Source organism: Elephantulus edwardii, unplaced genomic scaffold (genome assembly GCF_000299155.1).
Source record: "Elephantulus edwardii isolate Elephantulus edwardi_28Jun2011 unplaced genomic scaffold, EleEdw1.0 scaffold00097, whole genome shotgun sequence".
NCBI classification, from domain to species: Eukaryota; Metazoa; Chordata; class Mammalia; order Macroscelidea; family Macroscelididae; genus Elephantulus; species Elephantulus edwardii.
In genome coordinates this window covers 11,898,568-11,924,547 of record NW_006399847.1, presented here as the reverse complement: position 1 = coordinate 11,924,547, position 25,980 = coordinate 11,898,568, and the positions used below count along the sequence as shown (strand labels likewise).

The following is a 25,980-nucleotide window of genomic DNA, read 5'->3' as shown; positions in this document are numbered from 1 at the left end:
TCCAGTGACATCTTCAAATTCCTCTTTTTAAAAAACTCTACGTGAAAGCCTGCATCTCTCGGCTTTAACATACACAATGATGTCTCATGGCTAAGGCTGTCCTCTAACTACAAGGTGATGAGGGCCAGAAGTCACTCAACCATCCGACATCTCCAGGTAACTGGTCACCAAGAAGAATCAATAGTCCATGAAAGAGACCCAAAACTTGTGCACCAGAGCTCCTCAACATTCACAAAAGACCTTCCGCCTGCTCTTTATGTATGTCAACTCCTGCACTGAACACAATCTAACAACAGATGAAGGTAATACTTGTATAAAGTCTGATGACTTACAATAGAGCCTCCTCCACATACAACAGCCTGTAAACAGACTTTGTTGACATCAAAAGATTGTATTTTCTCAAAGATGAGTGTGTCTTTCAAAAATGGTTGAAATATGAAAAACAGTTACAATCAATCACAACAAAATAGGTCAGGTTATCATGAGGCTCCTCAAAGAAATCCTGAAACTCTTCCTCAGAAATTAGATTTGCTTTAGAAAGGGGAAGTGAAGTGAAGGAACAGGATGTTTGGATGACGTCCAGACAGAGTAAAGCCGCCCTCACTAAGCCAGTGCTCCTGCGTACCGTACCGTCATCAGGTACCACTGAGCCCAGCCCTACCTTATCATCTTTTAAACTTGAGCTGATGAGAGGAAAGCATCAAAGACCACATAATGGGTTTTGCACTGATGTGCTTGTATTCTTTCCCCTTGTCAGCGGTCTACTTCTGTTACAAAAGGCCCTAGACTCTAAGCTCTGGAGACCTCCCATCTTTTCTCTCCTCCCTTTTCCAAGATGACACCCGTTCTGTGTTCTCTCCTGTCTGGTATCACTGACTCAATCTGATCTAGGCCTTTAATCCTACACATCCAGTAACTGAAGCAGCTCTCGGAAGAGGATCACACAGACTCCCATCTTCACCAACTCAGGAGATTTCTAATTTGATTTAGGCTTAACAACAAAAGGTATTTTTTTTTTTCATCAGATACTCCTTTTGACAAAAATGACCAAAGGCTCTCTGAACCAGCAGGTGACTACACAGCCACCTGAACCCCAGCTCCTCCCTGTCCTTGCCTTGACTACCAGGTGGCAGGGAGCAAAATTTCCCACGAGTAGCATCCTATTGTCTTTACAGAGCTGACATCTGGGAAGTGAGAGCAAAGAGGCATTACCACAAGAAACGCCATTGTTTCTCATTCCAAAATACCACACTGTTTTGCAAAGACTCAGATGGCCAACCATCAAGCAGCCACATTTACTCTTAGCTCCAGAAGCACAGCTGAACACCAAGCTACACATATGCTGGGGAAGGGGTCATCTGTGCTCGTGAAATATAAACTGGAGAACCCAGAGCCTGGTGAAGCCGTTTTGACAGAACACACACAGCTGTGCCCAAACATATTCAAAACTCCATATAAACATTTAAGTCAAAGTGGAGGCAGCGGCAGCTTCTTTGTGCAAATGTTTTTAACTTGACAGAATCCAGACATACACAACCTATGTGCTGACAGGTGTCCACACCCACTTGTCCAGGTCTGGGTGTGAACTGAGAGCACCCCCCATCCCCACTGAGCTTGCACCTGGTGCTGGAGGCACCCACCCTGGTGAGGACCAGTGTGCAGTGACAGAGCCTCTGCCTCACTAGCGGCTCCCACACAGCTTGCCCTGAGCCTGTATTTTTAATATATCAACATATAAGTAGACAATAACAACGCAGGCCTTGGTCCGAGCCATGACGAGTTATCATCTTGTGACTTCCTGAAATAAATCAAAGACTGACCAGCAAGAAGCTTCACTGTAATGAAGACAAAGCACTTACCCAAGAAGGTCTTTAAGTAAAGCAAAGAATCTGATAACTGCGGTACATTTTAAACTATATAAATAAGTTCCTTATTAGGATCTCTCACTCAAAAGAATGTTCTCAAGCCCTTTGTGAAGCAGTAGTCTCTGCATCTATATATCTGCAATCCAAGCTTCTAACACCAAAAAAAAAAATATAGCTGGTACCATTGTCTTTTTCCTCCCCACTCTTTTCCACTCCACCTGATGAAAAGAAACTGATGGTGGATTCCACAGTCACACCCCTGTAGCGCTCAGGGGGCGGGGGTGGGAGGGGCCTCATGTATCGGTGCACGCCAAGGCCTGTGAGGGGGGCACATGTATCACTCCATGCCCACGCTTCTTAGGGGGGCTCACGTATTGCTGCAAACCCTGGCCTCTGATGGGGGTACACATATTGCTGCACACTCAGGCCTCTGAGGGGAGTACACATATCATTGCACATCCAGGCCTCTGACGGGGGCTGTCCACATCTCTAAGGAGTGCACACATATTGGTGCGTGTCCAGCCCTTCTGAGGGGGCGGCTGTCTGCAGGCGGGGTTGGGAGTCTAGGTCTAGCCTCTCCAAGTCTAACCACTGGACAGTCAAAACCTAAAAGGGTTTGCAAAGTAAACAGCCTCCCAGCAAAGGCAACTTCAATAATATCCCGTCAATCAATAGAAACAAAAAAACACATCCTCCTGTCTCTAGCGCTTCCTCTCAGAGCAAAGTTCTGATATGTAAACATCCTAACAAGCTTACAAGTACTAAGTGGCAGACATTAAAGTCACAATAATTGAGCAGCCTGTCCACAGCCGCACAGGCTAGGTACAGAACAGGGTCTGATGGCCCTGTCAGGCTCATTCCCATCACTGTACACAGAGCTCCAGGGCACACCTGCACGAGGCACCCCCAGGTCCTTAGCAGTCTGCCCACAGGCCCACAGGCCAGGTACAGAACCCTAGTCTGATGCCTCAGGGTATCTGACTTAAGTCCCTGTACTGAGAGCTCCAGGGCGTGCTCGCACAAGGCACCCCAGGCGCTGAGCAGGACCTTGGCAGCACTCTCCACTGCCTCACAGGCTGACAGCAGTGATCTTGGCCTGGATCCAGGCTTTGCTATTCCTCTCTGAGATTGCTGGGGCACCTACTTAACCAGCCTTCCTCTGCCTTACTTCATCCAATTGCAAGCTGTATTTCAGAAATCCAATTATGACCACCATCTCTCCTTTTCAAAGTCCTCCTGCGGTGGCCACTGCCTTGAAAACAATATCAGCATCCTCAGATGAAGATCCCAGGCCCTCAGATCGGCTCCCTCGCTGCCATGCCACGGCCTGCATTCCCAGCTCAGGCCCCACCCCCGTGCAACCTGCTCCCCAGCCAGCTTGAGCCTGGCCTCCAGCACAGCCTGAAATCATCATTGAGGAGGTCTAATTACTCATAAGGCCTGGAGCATGGGGAACTCACAGAATTGTGCTGCTATGGTACAGCTTTTATTTTTCCAATCCTTTTTTGTATCTTTATGGAATGGGATGGAGATAACACACAGTGAAGAAGGAACCAGAATTTGGGGAAAACACAAACAAAAAAGTCCACTTTTCACTTCTGCCAAATGCATAAGGTAAGTGGCCACATATATCCTGAGGTCATCTGAAGCCAGGCCAGTGTCTCCACTTACAGGATAACGAAAAGTAGAGATGAGGCATGACGTCTGCGCTGGTGGTGCTTATGGGAATGCTGCATTCATCCTTCCCCTAGCAATCGCCCTGAGAGGGCTGCACCTCGAAGCTGATGGTGGTGACCCTAGTGAGGAGCCATGCCACCCACGATGTCTGCTGTACAAATCAAGTCCCAGTGTACAAAGTGACTTATTGAAATCCTACACTCAATTCAGTGCCTGCTAACCAGCCCTGGACACATTAATGCTACAAAAAGAATTCTGACGTTCAATACTCGAGTACTAAGCCCGAACTCTGGTGGTTCAGTGGTAAGGAACTGTGCTGCCAATGCAAAGGTATATGGTTCAAATCCACCAGCTGCTCTGCAGGACAAAGGTAGGCAATCTCCTCTCACACAATTAACTGCCTCTGGAAACCCAGTACAGGGACAGCTATGGGTCAACTGTAACTTGATGGTACACAACAACAACAGAGATATATACATTTTTTACCTCAACATTTGAAATATGAAACTGTTATTTTTCTCTTACTCTGAAGGCTCCTTCATTTTCATTTATTAAGTAAGTTTCTAACATCTATTTTCATTTTATTCCCCCCTTTTAGTTTTAGGTAGATCATTTCATTAATTTGTTAGGACATGTGTTTAACATTTTCTCCAAATGAGGATTTGCAATCCTTACTAAGTATGCTGCATCAATATTATAAAATATTTTACTGTCAAGGAAAAACAACTAGAAACAAAGGAACACTTAAAGCCTCTGAGTAGAAATTTTTATGATGTTGTTATGAGTCATCGAGTCAACTATAACTCATGGTGAACAACAGATCAGAACCTCCCCTTTCCAGAGTCATCCTCACTACCTCTGATATGCTCTAGCCCCCTGCCACAGTCACTATGCCAATACATCTTTGGAGGGTCTTCCTCTCTTTCACTTATCTTCTACCTTTTTCCAGCATAAGGTCTTTTTTTCCAAGAACTAGCCCCTGTAGAGGGAAATCTGGTGATGCCAGCTCAGAGGCATGCAGTTCAAATGTACCAGCTACTCCATGGGAGAAAGATGAGCAATCTCCTCCTCTGTGATTTACTGCCTCTGTAATCCCACTGGAGGGTCAGCTATGAGTCCGTTCCAACTTAACAACCCCTGCTGAGAGAGCTCTAGTGGCCTAGTGGGAAAAAGGTTGCACTGCCAACCCAAAAGTAGATGGTTCAAATCTACCAGCTGTTCTGAGGGAGACATATAGGCAATCTTCCTCTATAGATTTAGAGCTTCTAAAAACCAGCTTGGAGAGTCAGCTTTTAAGTCTGTTCCAAGTAGATGGCACACAATCACAACACCTTCTGCTGACAACATGTCCAAAGCATGTGAAATTAAGTATCACCACTCTTGCCTCTGAGGAGCACTTCTGCTTCACTTCTTCCAAGCCATATTCTTTATTGTGGGGACACTCCGTGCAATACTCAGTACTCTTCACCAATAATTCAAAGACATTGACTCTTCTTTGATCCTATTCACCGTCCAACTTTCAGATGCATAACAAGCAAATTAAAATACTACAGGATGGATCCTTAGATAACCCAACTTGTGCCAGAAATTATTCTAGTAATGAGACCACTGAGGTGTTCAGTTCTTGGACAAAGAGGAGGAGAAGCCTGGTCTACTGCTGTAGGCATGTGTACACCAAGGACCCCCAGGTACCATGTATAAGATGGAGCTGTCTGTTTTAGATAGCCTGGAAACAATCACTCGTTCCCTAGTTAAATCCTCAGCAAATCCTCAATAGCATTTCATCATAAGTAGGTACTGTGATGCAATAAAAACGAATAGGGCAATATATGTCTTCAGGGAGCTTAGGGTCTAAAGAAATGTTGAGACCAGTTCCCAAATAATACAATAGAGCCAGGCCACCTGTGATGAGTTTTCAAGTATCTGAGATAGCACTCTCTTCCAGCTGTTTGCTAAGAGCCTTGAGGAGCCACACTGTGGAGACACGAGATGAAGCCATCCACACGAGCTGTGAATTGCAAGGGGATGCTGGTGAGTGGGGTGATAGAAACTGGCCCAAGTGTAGCCATGAGGGCTCTTGGGGGTAAAGTAGAAGATAAGATTTGAAAGAAATTTTGGGGTTAAGGATAGAGATGCGCCAGGCTGAAAAATTATATTTCATTCACCAGAAAACAATCCCAAATGATTTTAGCACAGAGGAGTGGATACCTGGGGCATGCATGTGAGGTATGATGATTAGGCAGCATCAAGCATAATGATGCTGATGGGGCAAGTCCAAAGCGGGCAGGCACTGTGATGGATGCAGTGTGTGCTCTGGATGCTTCAACTCAGCAGAGACAGAGCAAATGAAGGGGCAGAAGCAAAGCCACAAGAATGGGATGAGCAGGGCACGAGGCAGCAGCCAGGAAGTCTGGTGGCTGATGAGCAGGGGGACCACTAGCAGGAATATGGGCTGAGAAAAGGGGGGCAAGTGCTGGGAAGGTCTTTCAAAGAGGTTTCAGCATGGGGTTCACAGGGAGGGGTAGGAGGAAAGGCGCTCTGGGCACTGTCTACCTAAGACCAATATTTCAGGAAAAATAAGCTGTGATTTAACGTAAAGAAGTAAAAGTGGGTTTTGGAGGTTGTAAATCTTTCCAGGAGGGTGTACTGAAAACCGGTGTACTGGACCACCGGTAATGACAGCTTTGGTGGCACAACTCTTTACAGACTATGCCACCAGAGCTCCAAGGTGTAAAAAAAGGAATTAAAAGCCAAACCCAAAGTTTTCAAGCTTAAAGACTAAGATGTCTTATCCAAGGCATGGTCTTTTCAATTACTTCAAATGCATCTGAGGGATTGACAGTGAATAAGGGATGACAGAAGATTCAACATTCTTGAATTCTGGTGTTGGAGAAGAATACTGAATATCCCATGGACTGACAAAAACAAACAGATCTGTCCTGGAGGAAGTGTAACTAGAGTGTTCCTTGGAGTCAAGGATGGTGGGAATACTGTCAAGAGGGGTCAGTCCTTGGAAGGTGGCATCATGCTGGAAAGATGGAGGGTCAGGGAAAAAAGACAAAGACCCCAAACAAGACAGATTGACACTGTGACTGTAACAATGACATTAAGCTGGGAGGAAAAGGTGAGGTTCAGGTCTGTTGCACATAGGGTCCTTATGAGTCATAGTCACCTCGATGGCACCTAACAACAACATGAGACATGGTATTTTCCAGAGGCCTGAATTTTCATAGTAAGTAAGATTGCAGATGCCCATTCAGCTGGGCTGTAGTGAGGACCTGAGATGATGGATCCAGTACGTCAAGGATACGTCGTATGGCTACTGGGGCTGTTTAGCAGGGTTAGTTTGGGCAAGCAAAGCTAAGATCCCATGAAATGTCAACACAGAACAAAAATCTGGTTATGCATATGGAACACTAACCTAAAGGCTTGGGTTCAAATCCACCAGCAGCTCTGAAGGGAGAAGGATGGGCAGTGTCTTCCCACTGCTATTTACAGCCTCAGAAAACGACAGAGGCTCACTGTAAGTCTAAACCTGCTTGATGGTAGGGAAGTTTGTTTTCGTTTTTGCTGTCATTTGTTTCATTTGGGGGGGTAATTTTTTGGGAGGAGGTTGGTATGTTAATGGAGATGTTAGCTCTCTGGATTTCTTTTCTCATTTAGAATAAAATAAGATCAGGGATAAATATGAGGTTTTGCTTGAGGTCTATTTTCAGAGTTTGTAGGTCCTGCTAGAAGGTTGTCTGGACTCACTTACTTCCTGTTTAATTCCAGAGCATCCTGGGAGTGTGGAATCTTTACTTCATTGTGAGGCAAAGTCCTTGGAGTGATGGGTGTGGACTATTGATGTGGGATTATTAAGATATAATTATGTTATTATATCTAATATTAATACCTGAGAATTGAGAGCACCTACACTAGCAATATTTTAATTCAGCTGGATTCTCTGGGCTTCCCATGGGAAAATTCTGCCCTTGTGAGACTTAAGATGCAGAATTTGGCCCTCTTTTGCAGCCTGTCTGAGGTGGTCCAGCCCATGTCTGGGTTTTGAGGGTCCTGTGGATCAGAGGGTAGGTAGAGATCACAAATACCCACAGTGGACAGGTTCAGTGGGGTTGGCCCACTGCTCCAGACCACCCACAGCCCATCACTCCGTACAAAGGTCTCTAACAGCCATGAGACCGAGCAGCCTGCAAGGTTGAGAGGGAATAAAGACATTGTGCAGTCAGTGTATGTCAGAGCTCTGCAACAGCAGAAAGAATAAAAAAGAATGCATGAATCTCTCACCCTCAATAAAGAAAGCTGTTGTAGTTATTTACAACAGATAGTAGCTACTGCTGCCAATTTAAGTCAGAGTTCCTTGGAATTGCCACATAAATCTGAAATCACATTTGAGCCAGTAGCTTATGGCAAAAATTATGTTCCAAGAGTTAAGGAAAAATATGATGTCCCTTTAGGAAGGAAATAAGGAACAACAGATATTTAAAAGACTTGAATATACAATTAGACTTGGAGCTTCTCAAAAAGAGGTGCAGAATGCAAATCACTGGAGAAAACTTGAGTTGGCAGAATGGCACACTGGAGAAAGGAGCAGGCTGGCTGGTGTGAGCTCCACACTGGCAAGTGTAGATGGGGGAGAGGAGTCTGAGAGGTTGGCGATGCTAAGCATGAGCGTCAACTCTGCCACTTACTAGCCACATGACCTAGAGGCAATGTATCAGCCATTCTGAGCCCCAGCTTTCCTACCTTAAAAGTAGGAATGCTGTAAAAACTTAACTCATTGCTATCATTCACAATTGACTCATACCTGACCTTCTAGCAGGTTTCCAGAGGCTGTAAAACATACAGAAAGAGACTGACCACATTTCTCTGATGGAGCTACTGTGGATTTAAACCAGCCACCACCTGGTTAGCAGAGCAACTGCCTACCCACTTCACCACTAGACTTCTCTACACAGTAACACCTCTTTTATAGACATTATAACATGCGGTAGTATGAGATAAATCTTATACTGTAGGCTTAAGTTACAGGCTTGCTAATGTAAAATACAGGAGTTATAACTTAATCAGTCTAATATTTTGTTTCTTTATTGTATTCAGCAGAAATCTATCATTCCACTCAATTCTAAAATATTTTCACATCCTGATTCCTAGAATTTGTGACAGTGTTAGTTATAGGACAAACAGAAGTTAAACTTGCTAAAAAACTGACTTAAAAAAGAAACATAGCCTTGATGACAACTTGATTTTAGCCCAGTGAGACCTATCTATTTCAGAGTTCTAAACTACAGAATTGTGAGTAATTTGCTATAACAGCCAGATGAAACTAATACATCTGTCAAGGGATATATTAGGCTTAGGTAGAGTATCATGCTGGTGAGGTGGGAAATATGAGGGGTGGGGAGAGGAGAAAGAACATTTAAAAAAAATTCTAACATAAAAATATACCATTGATGTATTATGTCATTACATTTATCAATTCATTTCTCTCCCTCACTCATCGCCATTGAGTTGCTGCCCTTCCAATAGGCGTCCAAGGCCGTAAACACATGGGAAGAGAATCCCCCCCACCCCCGATCTCCCACATCACTCTCCCAATTGGGTGGATGTGAATCACTGGAAAGATGCCACCGTGAGTTAGCCACACAACTCCCTAGAGACTAGGTTACCAGAAAGCCCTTATCAATTTCTATACGTATGTCATAAATATTCATATATGTAATAGCTTCAGCCTCAAAATGCTGAACAATGTTCTGTACTGAAAAACCAAGAAAATACCAATTAATCTAAGGACACAGTTAAAATGTCTCTGTCTCTTAAAGTAACATTCATTTTTCCCCCCCCAATGGTTTTAGCAAGGTAGTTTGTAATAAAAGTGCAATAAAAGAAAATTAATTACCTTCTATTTCCAACTTCCAAGAAATAATCTGAGGCAACAGTTACACAAGTTGTTGCTGAGGTCAGTTATGCATCATTGGTCAATTCGGTGGCTCCATGGACAAGAGACTGAAATCTTGTCTGTCCTGCACAAACTCACAATCTCCAATGTGCCTCACTCACTGCTGCAGACACAGCGTCAGTCCTTCTCACTGTAATCCTCTCCTTCTTCACTAATCTTCTACTTTGACAAGCAGGGTGCCCTTTTCTAGGTTCTGTCACTTCCTGGCAGCATGCCCAAAAAATATATATGAGATGAGCTAGCCTCATCCGTATCTCCAAGGAGCACCCTAGCTATATTTCTTCCAAGACAGAGATGTATGTGTTCTTTTGGCAGTCCATGTTCTTTATCTACACCACAATTCAATGTTTCTTCAGTCTTCCTTACTCACTGCCCATCTATTACATGCACATGAACCAACTGAAAATACCATGGCTTGGGTCAGGTACACTTCAGTTTTCTAACTGGCATTACTGTTCGTTAGTATTTTAACGAGCTCTTTGATAACAGATTTCCCAATTTAACATGTTTTTTTTTTTATTTCTTGACTGTGGCTTCCAGGAGTGTTAACTGTATATATCTAAGTAAAATAAAATCCCTGACAACTTCAAACTTTTTTCAATTTATCATGGCGATGCTTATTGTTCCAGTTGTGAGAACTTTGATTGCCTTGATATTGAGATGATCCATACTGAAGGCTGGAATCTTGGAGCTAGTCATTAAGTATTTCAAGCACTCTTTACTTTCAGCAAACAAGGTTGACTCATCTGCATAAAGATGGTTGTTGAGTCCTCCTCCAATCCTGGTGATACACTCTTTTTTACTTAATATAGCTTTTCAAATTATTTGCTTAGCATACATACTAACTAGATATGGTGAAAGAATTCAAGCTTGATGTGTACTTTTCCTGCTCTTAACTTCTGCAATATTCCCGTATTCTGCTGGAATGGCTGCTTCCTGTTTTGTATGTAAGTTCAGCATGAGCATAATTGAGTGTTTGGGAATTCCCATTCTTAACACTATTCATGGTATATGAGTAGTATCTACAGATTGACAATCATGGCATTACTGGGGTTGTTCTATCTTCCCTTTCCTACCTGCCCTGTGTATGTCTAGGTGCTGGGAGTTTTACTAGGGAAAACTTTAGAAATTATGGACTCATGTAGTTTGTTATTAAAGGAATCCTGGAGGCATAGTGCGAAAAGTATCAGGCTGCTAATCAAAAGTTCAGCAGTTCAAATCCATTGAAGACTGTACAGGAGAAAGATAGATAGATCCCTCCTTTAAAGCTTTAGAGACTAAGAAATCTGATTTTTTTTTGGGGGGGGAAGGTAGTGAGCTACAAGTCAGAAGCAACTGACAGCAGTGGGTTGTGGCATAGTCATTAAGACCTTGACATTTAATAAAAAAGTTGGTAGATTGAATCTATAAGCCTCTCATTTTCAGATACTCTACAGTTTCCATTTGAAACATAAAGAATTCATTGTTAAAGATAATACAGGGTAGCCTAGTGGCACAACAGTTAAGTGGCTGTTAAATGAAAGAGGGTTTTGCAAACGTACCATCTGCTCCCAAGGATAAAAGGTCTCCTACAAACATTACAGTCAAACCCTAGGGGCTCTTCTGTACTGTCCTTACAAAGTCATATGAGTAGACATGAACTTAAAAGCACAGAATAACAGAAAATATATGAAAATACATGAAAGGATGGGAAGAGAGGAAAGGAAGTAAGACAAGATGAAAGAGGGGAAGCTAAATAGATAAAACAAAACTAGTAAAATGGATAATAATAGTTGAAGCTGGAAGGCATTTGGAAGGTAACAATTCAATTCTTGCAAATGTTGTCAATGCTCAAAACTCTCTAGTTTCTAGAAGAAAAAAAAATTAAGTATGCTTCTTGACTCCACATCTGTTCTCATGAAGCCAGGATTGCTTGTCAGGTGTAGGATAGCGTTCAGCAGAAGAGTGGTTCTCCACCCTGCACTAGAGCTACTGCAGGAGTGAGGGCATGTAGGCAGCTGTGATGAGAGCCAAGGAAAGAGAAAGCACCTCTGCAGACACAGGCAACTATCTTCACCTCCTCTTCTCCCCGGAAAGAACTCTCTTGCCCACACATGTCCACCTAAATGCTGAATTGCTCTGACACAGATCCCAGCTTCTAGCTTCCTTGAGCTATTGGTTGCAAGAACCATTTAACTATCCATTAATTACTTTGATTTGATAAGCTCTTGGATGGCCACCAAATGCACTGAGAAATAAATGCCCAAAAGAGCAAGCACATCATAATATACTGTGTTCATTAACTGATGCACAAAGTCTGCACAGATTAAAACCATTTTGGTATTCTCATTTTCCTTTGTGTCATTCCTGGTTTATGTACACATTAGTTCATTCTGCTTATCTTTTGTAGTTTTCTACTTAGTTGTTGTTCCATTTATTTTCCATCCTAAAAATTTTTACTGAGTTTTACTTAGTAAAACTATTGCCACCTATGCCATATTTACCCCCAAAAGCAGTCAATTCTTTCTATTAATGAAATGCATTAAAACCTTACTTCTTGTTATGTACCACTGAATAGAAATAAACTCCTAACTGACCCTCTAGCGGGTTTTTTGAGGCTATAAACTGCATGGCAGGAGACTGGCCATCTTTTTCCCAAGGAACAGCTAGCATTTACCAATTTAAAGGTTAAAAATGGAGTAAAAGACATTTGCTATTATAAGCAATTTATCTTCAGCTAGGAAAGTAAAAGCAAAAACAAAGAACAGTGATAAATGACTAACACAAGAGTGTCTGCATTATTTCCACATGGAAGGCAGGAACATGGACAAGAAACCATTAGTCTGGGATAAGCAGTCGCATCTTTAATTTCATGAAGACTCAACCTAGGTTATTAGGCAAAAAGTCCATACTGTCAAACTCGTTCCGCTCATCCCTCTTTACACATGATCTCCATAACCACAGAGCCCCATGGACTCAAGAACCTGCAGTGCTGTCACCTAACAGCGGCTTCCTGAGCAGTGCAGAGGGAGAAAGACCTGCTCAAAACTCCCAGCCCTGTAGCCAGTTCCCACCCACAGCCACCATCCACTGCATTTTGAGGCTTCACAATCAAGGAGATGACTCCGCACTTTTTTCCCAAGGGGCTGCTGGTGAAATTATCTATGAAGCAACAAACCTCATCTGATGCTTAATTTTTAATTCAGTTTAACCCAACAAATGAAAAAGTAACTCCTACATTCCAAGAACCACCAGGGGTTCTACAGAAACAATGAGTAAGAAGAGATCCTGCCCTCAGGAAGTGAACAGCCCAGTAGCTAAATCACTTTCTAAATTAATTACACAAGGCTATATCCTTATCTCCTTGGCCTCTGGCATCTGTTGAATGGGGATGACACAACAAACTTTCAGCCTGGCTTAAAGGGCTACTTACCACAGAGGAAACCAAGCATAAAACACCACATTATAATTTTTCTCAAGGATCTTTCATGCTTAGGAAACATCATTCATTGTTTCTTTAAAAGCATATAAGCAAGAGAGCTCTATAGACTGCAGTGGTTAGCAGAACAACTCAGTTAAAGGTTAGTAGGCAACAAGACCACTGTATAATTATTTCTTTATTAGTCCATCACTAAGATATATTTGGCTCTGATTTCGGCAAAAAGGAGACATGAACATCCAAGACATGAAGATAGCGATTGTTTTAATCATCTTGAGAAAGGAAATGTGACCCTAAATTCCTGTTCCCTATCTTCTTATCACAGATATTTGTGTAACAACCTTCTGCATCATCACATAAACATTCAATAGAAAGTTGTGGTAATTAGAATAAATTCACAAAGGTGATGTTTTATTAAATTTATAAATCCTGAATTCCTCTCATCTCTTCAAATGTGAGATACATCCTTACTGGGAAGTGTGGGAGATTTTATAAATACCAGCACAAGTGCACAGGAAATTCTAGGGAAAGTACACTGAAATTGGGAGCAGAACTTTTCGGTCACCGCCTCTCCCAGAATGAATATGCACATACTCAGACACACACTGTTTCCCTCTCTCTGTGTCTGTTTATGTTTGTGTCTCTCTCATGACTGGACTGGAGGACGCATGTCTGATCCGCTCCTTACTAGGGCCTCACTCTTCAGCCCCAACACCTCAGGACCAGGTGAACATGTAAGTGGTGGTGGCTATGGGGTGCTGTCAAGTACAACTCATACAGACAATATGAACAACATCTCTGAACTGTGTCCTATCCTGTGCCATTCTCATCACCATTGACATATCTGAGCCCACTGCTGCAGTTATAGTGTCAATCCACCTGGCTGTTGTTGCTGTACACCATCAAGTTGGAACCAACCCATAGCTGACTCTCTGGTGTGTTTTCAAAGGCAGTTAGTCGCACAAGAGATTACTCATCCTTCTGTGGAACATCTGGTGGCCTCAAATCACATGCCTTCGGGATTGCAGCACAGCTTCTTGAAATTTATCTGGTGCATGAAATTTATCTGAGAAAACACTTCTCTGAGACACTGCTCTAGCTCTCTCTGCTGCTAAAAAGACAGGAGGCTGTTTGTATGCAAATGGACAGCAAGGCAGACTATTTTGGAGATGAATGTTATTAGCCACTAAACTGCTGACTAAACTGCTATTTCTTCCACAGCATTAATAGAGAGAGAATTAAAGTAGAAAAATGTATTTATCCTTACGCAAATGCACTACTATACAATTTCTATTTAAATCAGTTACCGCAGAAAGCAAAGCTTTTTACCTGTTTTTAGTAGATGCAGATTTTAACTTCTGGAAGGCATGACTAAGGTTTTGTGCTACCAGCCACCCTTTCTCTTTCTCTCAATCATCAGCTGTGCTCCACAATGCTGCCAGGCAACCGGGCCAGACAGCAGGCATGCCTCGCCAAGCAGGTTGGCTGCGAAAAAACTTGATGTGAACCTAAACATAAGAAATGAGGGAGCCATACAGGGCCCTGAGGGGCTAAATAAAAAAAGGAAGTAACATTGACACATCATAGCAAAACAGCAGTGATAAAAATATTAAAAGAAGACAGAAGGAGGAGTCAGATCAATAACAAAGAAGGAAACCCTCCGTAATAACTAACAGGCAGGTGGTAGGACTTCCAATTCCTCTTGATGAAATGGCACCAGAAGATGTACTTCAGGAAGAAGAAAATAAAACCCAGAAAGAAGAGAAGCTTACCAAAGGTATTAGCAAGAGATAGTTAATTTAAATCTAAAAGGTAAACCTATCCAAATATTTACCAATAAGAAAAAGACAAATGGTGGTTTAAGAGTGTGACAGGACTAAATTATTAGACAATAGTGTTATAGTCAGGACATTGAAACTCCAGAGAAAAGTCAAAAGAGCTAGCTAGTCTCATTCAGGACACTGATAAACATATTAAGTTATGACTTCATGGTTATTTAAAGTTGCAAAGGGAACCACTAAAAGAATGGGGGGGGGAATGCTTCCAAATCCATGCAGAGAAATGAATATAAGTTCTCTATCTTTTTTTTTTACAGAAGTTAAAAAGTAAAATAAAACATTGTAATAAAAAAATAGAAATTAAGATAGTGCTAAGCCAACAATCATTAGTCACAAAAACACTAAAGGGAATATAGACTGCTTATTCAGAAAACTCAGATTATAGAAACAATTAGACTAAAAGATTAGATGGTTCCCAGCTACTGCGGCTGACCATTCTAAAAGAAACCACAGTAAAATCCTGGTGGAAAAAAATAAGGAACAAAATTTAAAAAAAATTTTAAAAGGCCATGTTTAATGGTGCAAAAGACACTGGTGGAATCTACGGCCATTAATCTTCCTTCAAATAAGGAACAAAGCTCGCCTGCTCCTCCCTCCCCAACTAAGGCTCAACTCTTAAGCCAAACCACAGACAGGCCTATAAGGAGAAAGCTGCCCTGAAGGAGAAGGACAGGCAGACTCCTCCTGTGGGATCTGGAGGCTCAGCTATGAGTATATAACAACATTAGGAGGAGGGGGAACAGTGCCCAGACGTACTCACTCCTTCCAGTAACCACCACTTGAAGAAGGCTGAAAAAACAGGGTGTGCTCAAGGGGCAAGTCACAAGACTGGAAGTGGGAGGACACCAATAACTGAAATTATAAGCACAGGAAAACATGAGCAGAGTGTGATTCCAGGGTGGGTACTCCAATCAAGATTATAAAGCATAATGTGCGTGGGTGGTTCAATGGAAAAGCCCATTAAAATCACAACTTTTTTTTTTAAAAGATGCTCAGATTAAGGATGGCACATGCAAGTCCATGCGCGCGCACACACTCTCATCTCTCAGGCATGAGCATCAGGGATGCTAAGATATGGCACAGATATGTGGAAAAGGAAGGAACAGAAAATTTATAACAGCACAAGCAAAAAGAACAGCAATTCCAGTCAAATCAGAATATAAATAAAAAGCATTAATAATAAAGAAAAATCTACCAAGACAGAATCATGAATCTTCATTTATGCACCTAATAAGAAAGCAGCTAACACTGCCCCACACCATGTTCCCATTTCCATTTTACTGAAAATGGCCACGAAAACAACAGTCAGTCAACAGCCTGTCAGACGGAGAGGGACTTAATCCAGACAGTTCTGCTCTGCAGTCAGTTACAGAATCCTGCATGGTCCTAGTTCCGAAAGGAGTCAAGGGTTGTTTATCCTCATCAACATGTGTCATGGGACTCCAGTCCATGCCTAGTATTTGGTCTGAATTATTAAATATATAGAATCACCTCAGACATCTTTTCACTTATGAAGAAACCAAGGGAATCAGCTGCCCTCTCATTAGTCCTGCTTGGCATTTTCAGTGTTGCCCAACCACTCCACTTGCTGGGAATCAGACTGTGGACAGACTTCAGAGAACACTCACTCCCACTGCAGCCTGAGCCACTGGGGCAGAATTCTTCCCTCTGTGCCACCAGGCACACTCACTGTGAACACCACAGGACTTGTTTTAAACCAGCCAGACTCACATTACCATAGGGAATTTCTCACTGCTTTTTCTAAACATGCCATTAAAACCCTTTTAAGCTTCTGTCTCCATTTAAACTCTTCACTAATGTCAAAATAGAGTCTAGTATAAGAAATACGAAAAATTGTTTTATAATTAATACCAACCACTCTACTAAGTATAGTTCACTGTTTATTGTTTGCTTGGAAGCTTTTTTAAAAAAAAATAATATATTTTATTTGAGTGCATGTTTATAAATTAGATTGGGGTTTGTGGTGTTTTTTTTTTTTTTCAGACAATCATTCGTAGCATTAACTGCCACTGACTTACTACAATATCTAAGCATATCCTTATTGTATATTGCTACTCCCTTGATCCAACTTCTGGGTTTTTTCTTTTCCTTTTCTTACCTTTTCTTGTTGTTTTGTATCATCAAGTCGGAAGTGACACATAGTTGACCACATGCTTTAGAGATTGCAGCACAGCTCCTTGCCAGTAGGCTACCAGAGCTCCCTTTACCCCCATTTAATCCATATTTATTGCAGCATTATTCACAACAGTAAAGAGACAGAAGCAGTTTGAGTACTCAATAACAAATAAATGGATAGAGAAACTGGAGTATATTCACACAATGGAGTATTGAGCAACATGGAAAAAAACACACTTGTAAAACCTATCACAATACGGATGAGTCTAGAGGACATTATGCTGAATCAAATAACACTGTCACAAAAGGACAAATACTATATAAGGCCACTCGGACAAAAATAAGAAGTTTACAGGTAGAGGTGATGAAGGAGAGGAACAGGAAAAGAATGGACAGATAATTATTGCCTTGGAGTAGGTGAAAGGAAGGTCAATCTGAAATTAACACAGGATCAGACATTATGTGCACTGCAATTAACATTCTGGAATAGGACATACACTTGACAGAATAAAATTTTTGTCTTTCAGATGAAAGAACAATCTGTTACCTATATAAAAATGTCCTATCTTCAAGGATTTTACTACCCACTGCTATAGAATAAAAAATAAAAACAATAATCGCTATATGGTACAAGAATAGTCTTTATTTATTTTTTTTTAAGAATAGTCTTTAGAAGCTAGAAAAATACTTTCTGTTCCCTTACAATGTAACATAGTTCTATGGATGTTTTAAAATCTCTTCATGTTTCCTGAGGCATGGGGCATAATATCAAAAAGAACTATTAAATACGTACATAGCATATTTCATTTACTTTAAGATGAAATCATGTTTTGTATTTTGATATGCAGCATGTAATAATTTAATCAGCATCATGATACAACTCCTCGTCAATTACTTCATGTTGTTGTTGTTGTTATGTGCCATCAAGTAGCCTGTGACTCATAGCAACCCTATGTATAACAGCCCTAAACCAGGATACTGTGCCAATCTCACTGTCTCTGACACACCTAGGCCACTGCCCTAGTCACTGAATGAAATATTATTTATCAGTGGAAACATACTGATCAGACAGCACAAGATCATGAAATGAAGGGGAAAGGAGCTCTGGTGGCCTAGTGGCAAGAAGCTGTGCTACAATCCCGAAGGCACACAGTACGAATCTAGCAGATACTCTACTGGAGAAGAAGGGGCAATTTCCTCCTATGCCAGTTGGATCCGATTCAATGGTGCACAACAAGAAGAAAAAAAATCTATTAAAAAAAAAAGAAATGAAGAAGATTCATGTCTTTACTTTTTAGTTCACAAGCATGTATCCTATATCACTCCTCTGTAAGTTTACCACAGTTTGGTGAATGTATTTTACTGTTATACTAGAAGTTATGACAATAGTATGTCAAATGCCGGGAGGGTTATCCGTGATGGAAAGATTTGGCTGAACTTCCCAGCAAAGACAGATGAAAAAGTAGGACTGATCATTTACTTTTAAAACAGCAGACTCTCAAAAACCTTATGAATAATAGTGCAACATTATTTGACACATTTTGTCAGATGAGTCTCTAAGATTGGAGGGCAGTCAAAATGTGACTAGGAAAGCAGAGTTTATCTTAATGATGTGGATGAAATTAACCTTTCCCCTTCATTTGCTGATGTGGCAAGAAGCAAAATGAAGAAAACAGTTGCAAACTACTTAATAATTGATTGATTGGAATATCCAATGTACAAAGGATAAATCTAGGAAATTGGAAATTGGAAAAAATGAAAAGGAACACATAAATTGACATACTAGGCATCAGTAAGCTGAGATGGCGAGTTTGAATTTAATGATCATATCATCTACTATGCCGTAAATGACAATCTGAAGAGAAATGATGTTACAGTCATAGTCAAAAAGAACATTTCAAGACCTGTCTTAAAGTACAAGCTGTCTGTGATGGGATAATATCCATCCATGTACAAAGAAGATCTGTTTATATAGCTATTATTTAAACATACACATCCATCACTAAAGGAAGAAATGAATAAAAATAAATATTTTTACAAACTTCTGCTGCATGAAATTGACAACATATGTAATCAAGAAGCATTAATAATAATTGGTGACTGGAATACAAAAGTTGAAAATGAAGAACTGACAGTTGGAACGTATGACCTTCCTGACAGAAATGAGAATGGAAAGCATATGACAGAATTTTACAATTATTTATTTTTTTTCAAATACCTGTTTTTAAAGCATCAGTGATGACTATATACAGGATCCTCACCTGAGGAAATACACAAGAACCAAACTGACTGCATCTGTGGAAAAAGAAGGGACTCTGGTGGCCTAGAGGCAAGGAGTTGTGCTGCCAACTCAAAGGCAGGCAGTTTGAATTCACCAGCTGCTTTTTAAAAGAAAGACAGGCAATCTCCTCCTTCTCCTGTGCAACATAGTCTCTGCAAGCTTGCTGAAGGGTCATCTAGGAATCTGCTCCAATTCACTGGCAAGGGGGGTGGGAGGGGGATACAGAGGAAAGAAATTGTGGAGAAGCTCATTATCAGGAATCAAATCAAGGCCAGGAACTCACTATGGAACAGATCATCAATTACTCATACAGAAATTCAAATTGAAGCTGAAGAAAATTAAAACAAGTCCACAAGAGTCAAAATCTGATGCTGAGTTTAACCTATCTAATTTTTAAAAAATATTTTTCTTTTTAATTTGTTTCCTTACAAAGTTCATATACATTGTGCTTCACACTAATTTTCATTCACATTGTGTTTCTTACCATCAGTCTCATGCATTATGTTTTATAAAATTAATCACTATGGGCCCTTGTCCATCTTTCCCTGTCTTTTCACCAGGATTCTTCCCCTTTCCTTTTCCACCACCTCCACCCACCAAACTGTGCAACCCTGTAGTTTTGCCCCTTCCCATTCTCAGACCACCCTCTTGTGTTCCCAAACATGTTTTACTAATTATCCTTCTATTTTTACAATAACGGAAACACTTTTTACAGAGGAAGACATTCAGGTAATCAAAAGACACATGAAGAAATGTTCAAAATCCGCAGCAGTAAGAGAGACACAATTTAAATTTTTTTTTAGATATTTTTTTCTTTTTTTATTTGTGTAGCGTGCAGTTGGTTTTGGCTGATATGTGGGGTTGTGGCTTTTTCTTCCGCTGTTTGTCTGGTTGTTCCCTGTTTTTTCCCTTTTGGATTGCTGTTGCTTTTTTTGCCACTTTGCCCTTAGAGCTGCCTTGAGTGCCTTTTCTTTTTCTACTGTTAGTTTATCCGGATTTCATTAGAATTGATACGCCAGTTGAGTTTTGTATGGTCTTGTTGTTGTTGATGTTATTCGGCCTCTTCAGATTTTTTCCGTTCCCTGGTGTTCTCCCCCATTGGGATCATATATTGAGATCTTTTGGTCCGTTCTCATAGTGGCATACTGTGTAGCTTTTTGCTATATTTGTTTTGAGGTTTAGAGCAGGTGGCTGTGGGTCTCTCTCTGCTTCTTTGTAGTGTTCTGGGCTCCCTTGTGGGGTTTGTTTAACTGGTTTTGGAGGCTTTCTGGCGGGTTTGTTTTGGTTTTGTTTTGGCTCCATGGTTTTTTTCCCCCTTAGCTTTTTCTAGTTTGTGGTGCCTTCTGCTGTGTGAGCTTCTGCAGTTTGATAAGGACTGTTGTTGTATACGCCGGTTTTTGTCATCTTTTTGGATTTTGAGATCTTTTTTTTTTTATGTCCTGATTTCTGATGTTCTTCGGTTCTAGAGGTTTGGAATTTCTTGGAGGCCTCCTTCCTTGTTTATTCTGTAGTTTTTGTCTGCAGAGCTTCTTTGTATTTTTCTTTTTTTTGGGCTATTTTATTTAGTGTTTCTTATTAGTGTGGAGGTTGTGAGGCTGTTTCCTCGGCTGCTTTCTTTTTATGGGTCTTGCTATTTTTTTCACTTTTGAAGATTGTTGGCTTTCGACTTTCATATTGTTTGTGTGTGCTCTGTGTTTTTTCTTTTGTGAGGTGTTTCTGCCTTTTCCAGGTTTGAGTTTTTCTAGTTTTTGCTTCATTGGGGTACTTATTTAATGATGCAAGATGCTTCAAATGTAGATGGGAAGTTTTTCGAGTCTTTCTAGCGGAAGTCACTTTTTGGCTTCTACCTGTTTCAGTTAGTAGTTTTTTATGTATGCCTTGTTGCGCTTCCGTGTTAGGTCGCATTTTTAGTTAGTGGGCTGACAACATGGTTTGAGGTGTTGTGGTGCCGTCATTGTGTTGGAGGCTATGTTGGTCTTATTTGCCTGAATTTGGAGTTATTTCTGCGTAAGTTGGGAGAGATTGGTTGATTTTCTGCTTATTGTGTTCTGTGTCCTATCTTGCTCTTTTTTCCTGTTTTTTCTGTTTTTTCTTAATTGTTGGATGGCTGGTAGTGCTTTTTTGTTTTCTCGTGTGGTAAGGGGGTTGTGGGTCCGGGGGTGAGGGTGGGTTGGGTTGGTTTCTCGGGTTTGTGTCGGTTTTTTGTAAGCGGAATTGGTGTGACTGTGGTGGGTAGTTTCGGGTTTATGATGCTGGGTGATGGTGGTCAGGGTTCAGTGGTGATTTGTTTTTTATCTGTTTGTGGTTTATAATTTTTTTGTGGATCACGATATGAAGACCAGTGTTAGAGATTCTGTTTTGGAACTTCTTCTTCAGGCTCTTTAAAATAATTGCTTGTGATAGTTTATGTTTGTGTCAGTGGATATGTTCACTGGCGTCTGTTAAGTAGTTTGTTATGCCGTTTCTTTATTGGTTGAGTGGATTGGTTCCTCTTTGTTCCCATTTTATGGTTGGTCCTCTGAAAAGAAGTGGTAATTAGGACAGTATCATGGCTCCTCCAGCCCCCGGCCCGGCCACCGGCGGCTCTGGGGAGGTGGACGAGCTGTTTGACGTGAAGAATGCCTTCTACATTGGCAGTTACCAGCAGTGCATCAACGAGGCGCAGCGAGTGAAGCCTTCGAGTCCAGAGAGGGACGTGGAGCGAGACGTCTTCCTGTACCGAGCATACCTCGCACAGAGGAAGTATGGTGTGGTGCTGGATGAGATCAAGCCCTCCTCTGTCCCTGAGCTGCAGGCTGTGCGCATGCTTGCCGAGTACCTTGTCAGTGAGAGCCAGAGGGACGCTGTGGTGGCACACCTGGACCGGGAGATGAGTCGCAACGTGGACGTGATCAACACCACCTTCCTTTTGATGGCCGCCTCCATCTACCTGCACGACGGGAACCCGGATGCCGCGCTGAGGGCCCTGCACCAGGGTGACAGCCTCGAGTGCTCGGCCATGGTAGTGCAGATCTTGCTGAAGCCGGACCGCCTGGACCTTGCCCGGAAGGAGCTGAAGAAGATGCAGGACCAGGACAAGGATGCCACCCTCACCCAGCTGGCCACTGCCTGGGTCAATCTAGCTGTGGGTGGTGACAAGCTGCAGGACGCATACTACGCCTTCCAGGAGCTGGCCGACAAGTGCTCGTCCACCCTGCTGCTGCTCAATGGCCAGGCCGCCTGCCACATGGCTCAGGGCCGCTGGGAAGATGCTGAGGGCGTGCTGCAGGAGGCACTCGATAAGGACAGTGGCCACCCAGAGACACTGATCAACCTCACTGTCCTGTCACAGCACCTGGGCAAGCCCCCTGAGGTGACCAACCACTACCTGTCACAGCTGAAGGATTCCCACCGGTCCCATCCATTCATAAAGGAGTACCAGGCCAAGGAGAATGACTTTGACCGGCTGGTCCTGCAGTACGCTCCCAGCGCATGAGGCTGACCTGACCCCGACCACATCCATGCGTCCATCCCACCAGCACCCACCACTTCTCGGCCAGACCCTGGAAGCCTGGTGCCAGCACCCCCGTCTCCCACTAATAAAAAGGGGCACCACCCAAAAAAATAGTGGGAATTATCTAACAATACCATTAATATCACACTCAAGTAAGATGTTGCTAAAGAGTATCCAAACAAGAAAATTCCAAAAATTCAAGCTGGATTCAGAAGTGGCTGTGAAACAAGAGAGATCACTGCTGATGTTAGACAGATTTTGGCTAAAAGCAGAGATTACACCCAAAAGATGATTTATTGGCTAGGCAAAGACTCTCAACTGTATGGTCCATAATAAATTATGGCTACCACCGAGAGGAACGGAAATCCCAGAACAATTGTGTTCATTCCAAACTTGCTCCTAGTTTGTTGTCTGAACAGAGTAAGGAGATATTGCATGGTTAAATGTGGGAATGGTGTGCATTAGGGTTGTAACCTTTTATCACAGCTATTTAATTATGTATGCTGAAAAACTAGTTTGAAAAAGTGGGCTAGTCTTTGGGGGGGGAAGGCATCATTCTTGAAAAAGCAGATAATGAGAGAAGCAAAGGAAGAGCATCCACAAAACTCGCTGACACAGCTGCTTCAGCGGCGGGCTGGAGCACAACAGCTATCACAGGAGGCACAGGACCTGGCTTTTCCCTGATGAGCACAGGTTTGGAAGCAACTAGAGGATGCCTAACAACAACAACAACAACTCGATTTTCACATTTCTCTTCAGGAGAAGAAAAGATACAAATATTTACCCTGTCCCTTATAATCAATGTTATACAAGTCCTGTCTGCCACTTACAAGATGCGTGAGCTGCAGTGAGTAATCTCATCTTCCTGAGGTTCAATTTTCACAACTGAAATGAGTCCGCCACTATTAGCTGCCTGGGTTGCTTTAAAGAGGAAACAAGATAATGTGCTTAGAGCACTTTTCTGATCCCAAGATATAGGATACCATCAATCAGTGGTTAACTCATAGGCAGAACTTCACTCGGTCTTATTCAGGGAGCTCTGGTAGGCTAAGGAATTGTACTGTCAACCCAAAGGCAGGTAGTTCAAATCCACTAGTTACTCCATGGGAGAGAAAACAGGCAATCTCCTCTTATGCGATGGATTGCCTCCAAAAACCCACTGGAGGGTCAGAAGTTAGTTTGTCTTGACTCAAGGTACAAACAACTCCTTACTCTTATTTACAGACTTTTTCTCGTTTTTACCTAGTTACTTGTCATTATTATATCCCTAATGGATACAATCCACATGAAAGAAATCAGCAAGGATAAAGAGAAAAAAGCTGCCTGGGCTTATAAACTACACTTCACTTACTCCTTTTTTATACTGAAAACATGTTCTACTACCCAAAGGGGGCGTCAAAGAGATTCTGAAACATGCTTCTGAACATTGAAAAATCAAAGCAAAAGGAAGAAATGATGAAATAAGAGAACTGAACAGAAGATTTCAAAGGGTAGTTTGAGAGGATGAAGCAAACTATTAACGAGAAAATTTGTAAAAGCTTGAAAAAGCAAAATCATACTTAGCATTTCTCAAGCTGAAATAACTGAATAAAAATATTTAAGCTTCAAGTTATAGTACTCAGATTCTATGGGCAGATTCTTGCATGATGCAGGAAGCCTGGTAAGAAGATGAAAGGAATACAGAATCTCTATACCAAAAATGAACTGCTTAACACTGAGCTATATGAAGCAGCAACAGCATATAATCAAGAACCAATGGTACTGACGAAGTCCAGGCTGCACTGAAGCTGCATAAAGCAGGCCTCGAGGAATCCATGGAGTATCAACTGAATATCAATTGGAGAGCACTGCATATACCATGGACTAAAAAAAAAAAAAAGGTCTGGCTTGGAAGAAGAGTAGCCAGAGTGAGGTAAAGGAAGACCCTCAATGGGACAGGCTGACACAGGGACTGCAGTAATGAGTCTGAACACAGCTGAGATTGTGAGGTCGGTACAGGAATGGATAAGGTTGCACTGTTGTACTGTGAATGGCTGTTGGAACAACGCTCAAAACATAACAATCACAACATTCCAAGAGTGGCTGAATAAAAGCAGACCCCACACTTGGACGAGGAACCTGAAGTGACCAACCTGCAAACATCTCAGAGATATGACTCTGGGGTGACCAGTCAGCAAACACATTGTAATGACCATCTCTACCCCAGTCAATCTCATCCAGGGGTGACCTGGAATGACACCTCCAGCTACAGTCAGTGCCATCTTCCACCACAGCTGGAAGAATGGATTCTTAGATAACTTAAATATGCAGGGTCCAAGGGCTAAAAAGCTGACATGAGGGGAGGAGTGGGAGCTACAGACAGGTTAAAATTAAGCATGGCCAAACAGCTCACTTACATGAGGAGACTAGGGTGTGACCTCTGATCTGTTTTAGGAAAATTGTAATTAATAGACAGAAAGTCACATGTAGTTATTATCCTTTACAACTTCTGTAGCCATATAGATAGAACAATTAAAACTGTGAATTGACTAACTCTTCAGAGTAATTAATTATACGTTGAAGGATGGCTAATTCACTTGAGGCTCCCTGCTTTGAAGGAAAGCTGGCCATGGAACTGGTTGGACCTCCTGTTGAGAAGTGAATTTCTACCACAAACCTACACAGTTCAATGTCATTGAGTCTGAACCAACTCATAGGTGACTCATGGGTTTTCAGAAGTTTTAGATCACACAGGAGGAGACTGCCCATCTTTATCCTGTGGCTGAGTGGCTGACAGATTCAAGCCACCTGTATTGGTGTTGGTAGCACAGCTCTTACCCACTAAGCAACCAGAGGTCCCTAGATACACAAAATCAGAGTCTGTACTTACATATATTTATAAAAATCAGATGCTGATTTATTATATCTACGTTGGAAAACAACTTCTCAGCTGAGAGTCAAGCTAGAGCAACAAACTTGGTTCAAAATCTTGATGGAAAGGACTACAAGTTCAAACAAGTCAACCCAAGTTGTCATCATCACACATCTCCTTTTACAGAATTCTTATTACCCTTTATTAACCCCCAGTACTTCTGTTGGGTCACTGAGATACATTGGGCAGCAGCCCTGCTCATCTGGAACCACCTGGGAATCTGCAGAAAGCACAGAGACTGCATCTAGGCCTACCCCAAGACCGAGTTAACTGGGCTGGGCTGTGGCCTGGTCATTAGGATTTTCAATAGCTTCCCAGGTACTCTTATGTGCAACCAAAGTTTGGGATAGGGGCTTACTCCTGGCATGAGTTTATACACTCTCTTTCACCACATAAATAAAG

At 41.9% G+C, this 25,980-nt stretch overlaps 2 protein-coding genes across 3 annotated transcripts in view; one reads left to right on the top strand and one right to left on the bottom strand.

Annotated features, from left to right (window-relative positions):
• Positions 1-25,980, bottom strand: part of SOGA2 (SOGA family member 2) — a 200,715-nt gene that overhangs the window by 132,616 nt on the left and 42,119 nt on the right. The window lies entirely within an intron of this gene.
• On the top strand, positions 21,723-22,649 carry LOC102872714 (coatomer subunit epsilon-like). 2 transcript variants are annotated; one of them, XM_006891414.1, is made up of 2 exons: positions 21,723-22,298; positions 22,458-22,649. In XM_006891414.1, exons 1-2 carry the CDS (start codon positions 21,723-21,725, stop codon positions 22,647-22,649), a joined length of 768 nt encoding a protein of 255 aa, XP_006891476.1. The 2 variants fall into 2 exon arrangements, with proteins under 2 accessions (XP_006891476.1, XP_006891475.1); XM_006891413.1 differs by having other exon boundaries at positions 21,723-22,649.

Bases quoted from the DNA above. Each gene is read 5' to 3' on its own strand.
- LOC102872714 (XM_006891413.1), top strand. From the start codon at position 21,723: ATGGCTCCTCCAGCCCCCGGCCCGGCCACCGGCGGCTCTGGGGAGGTG.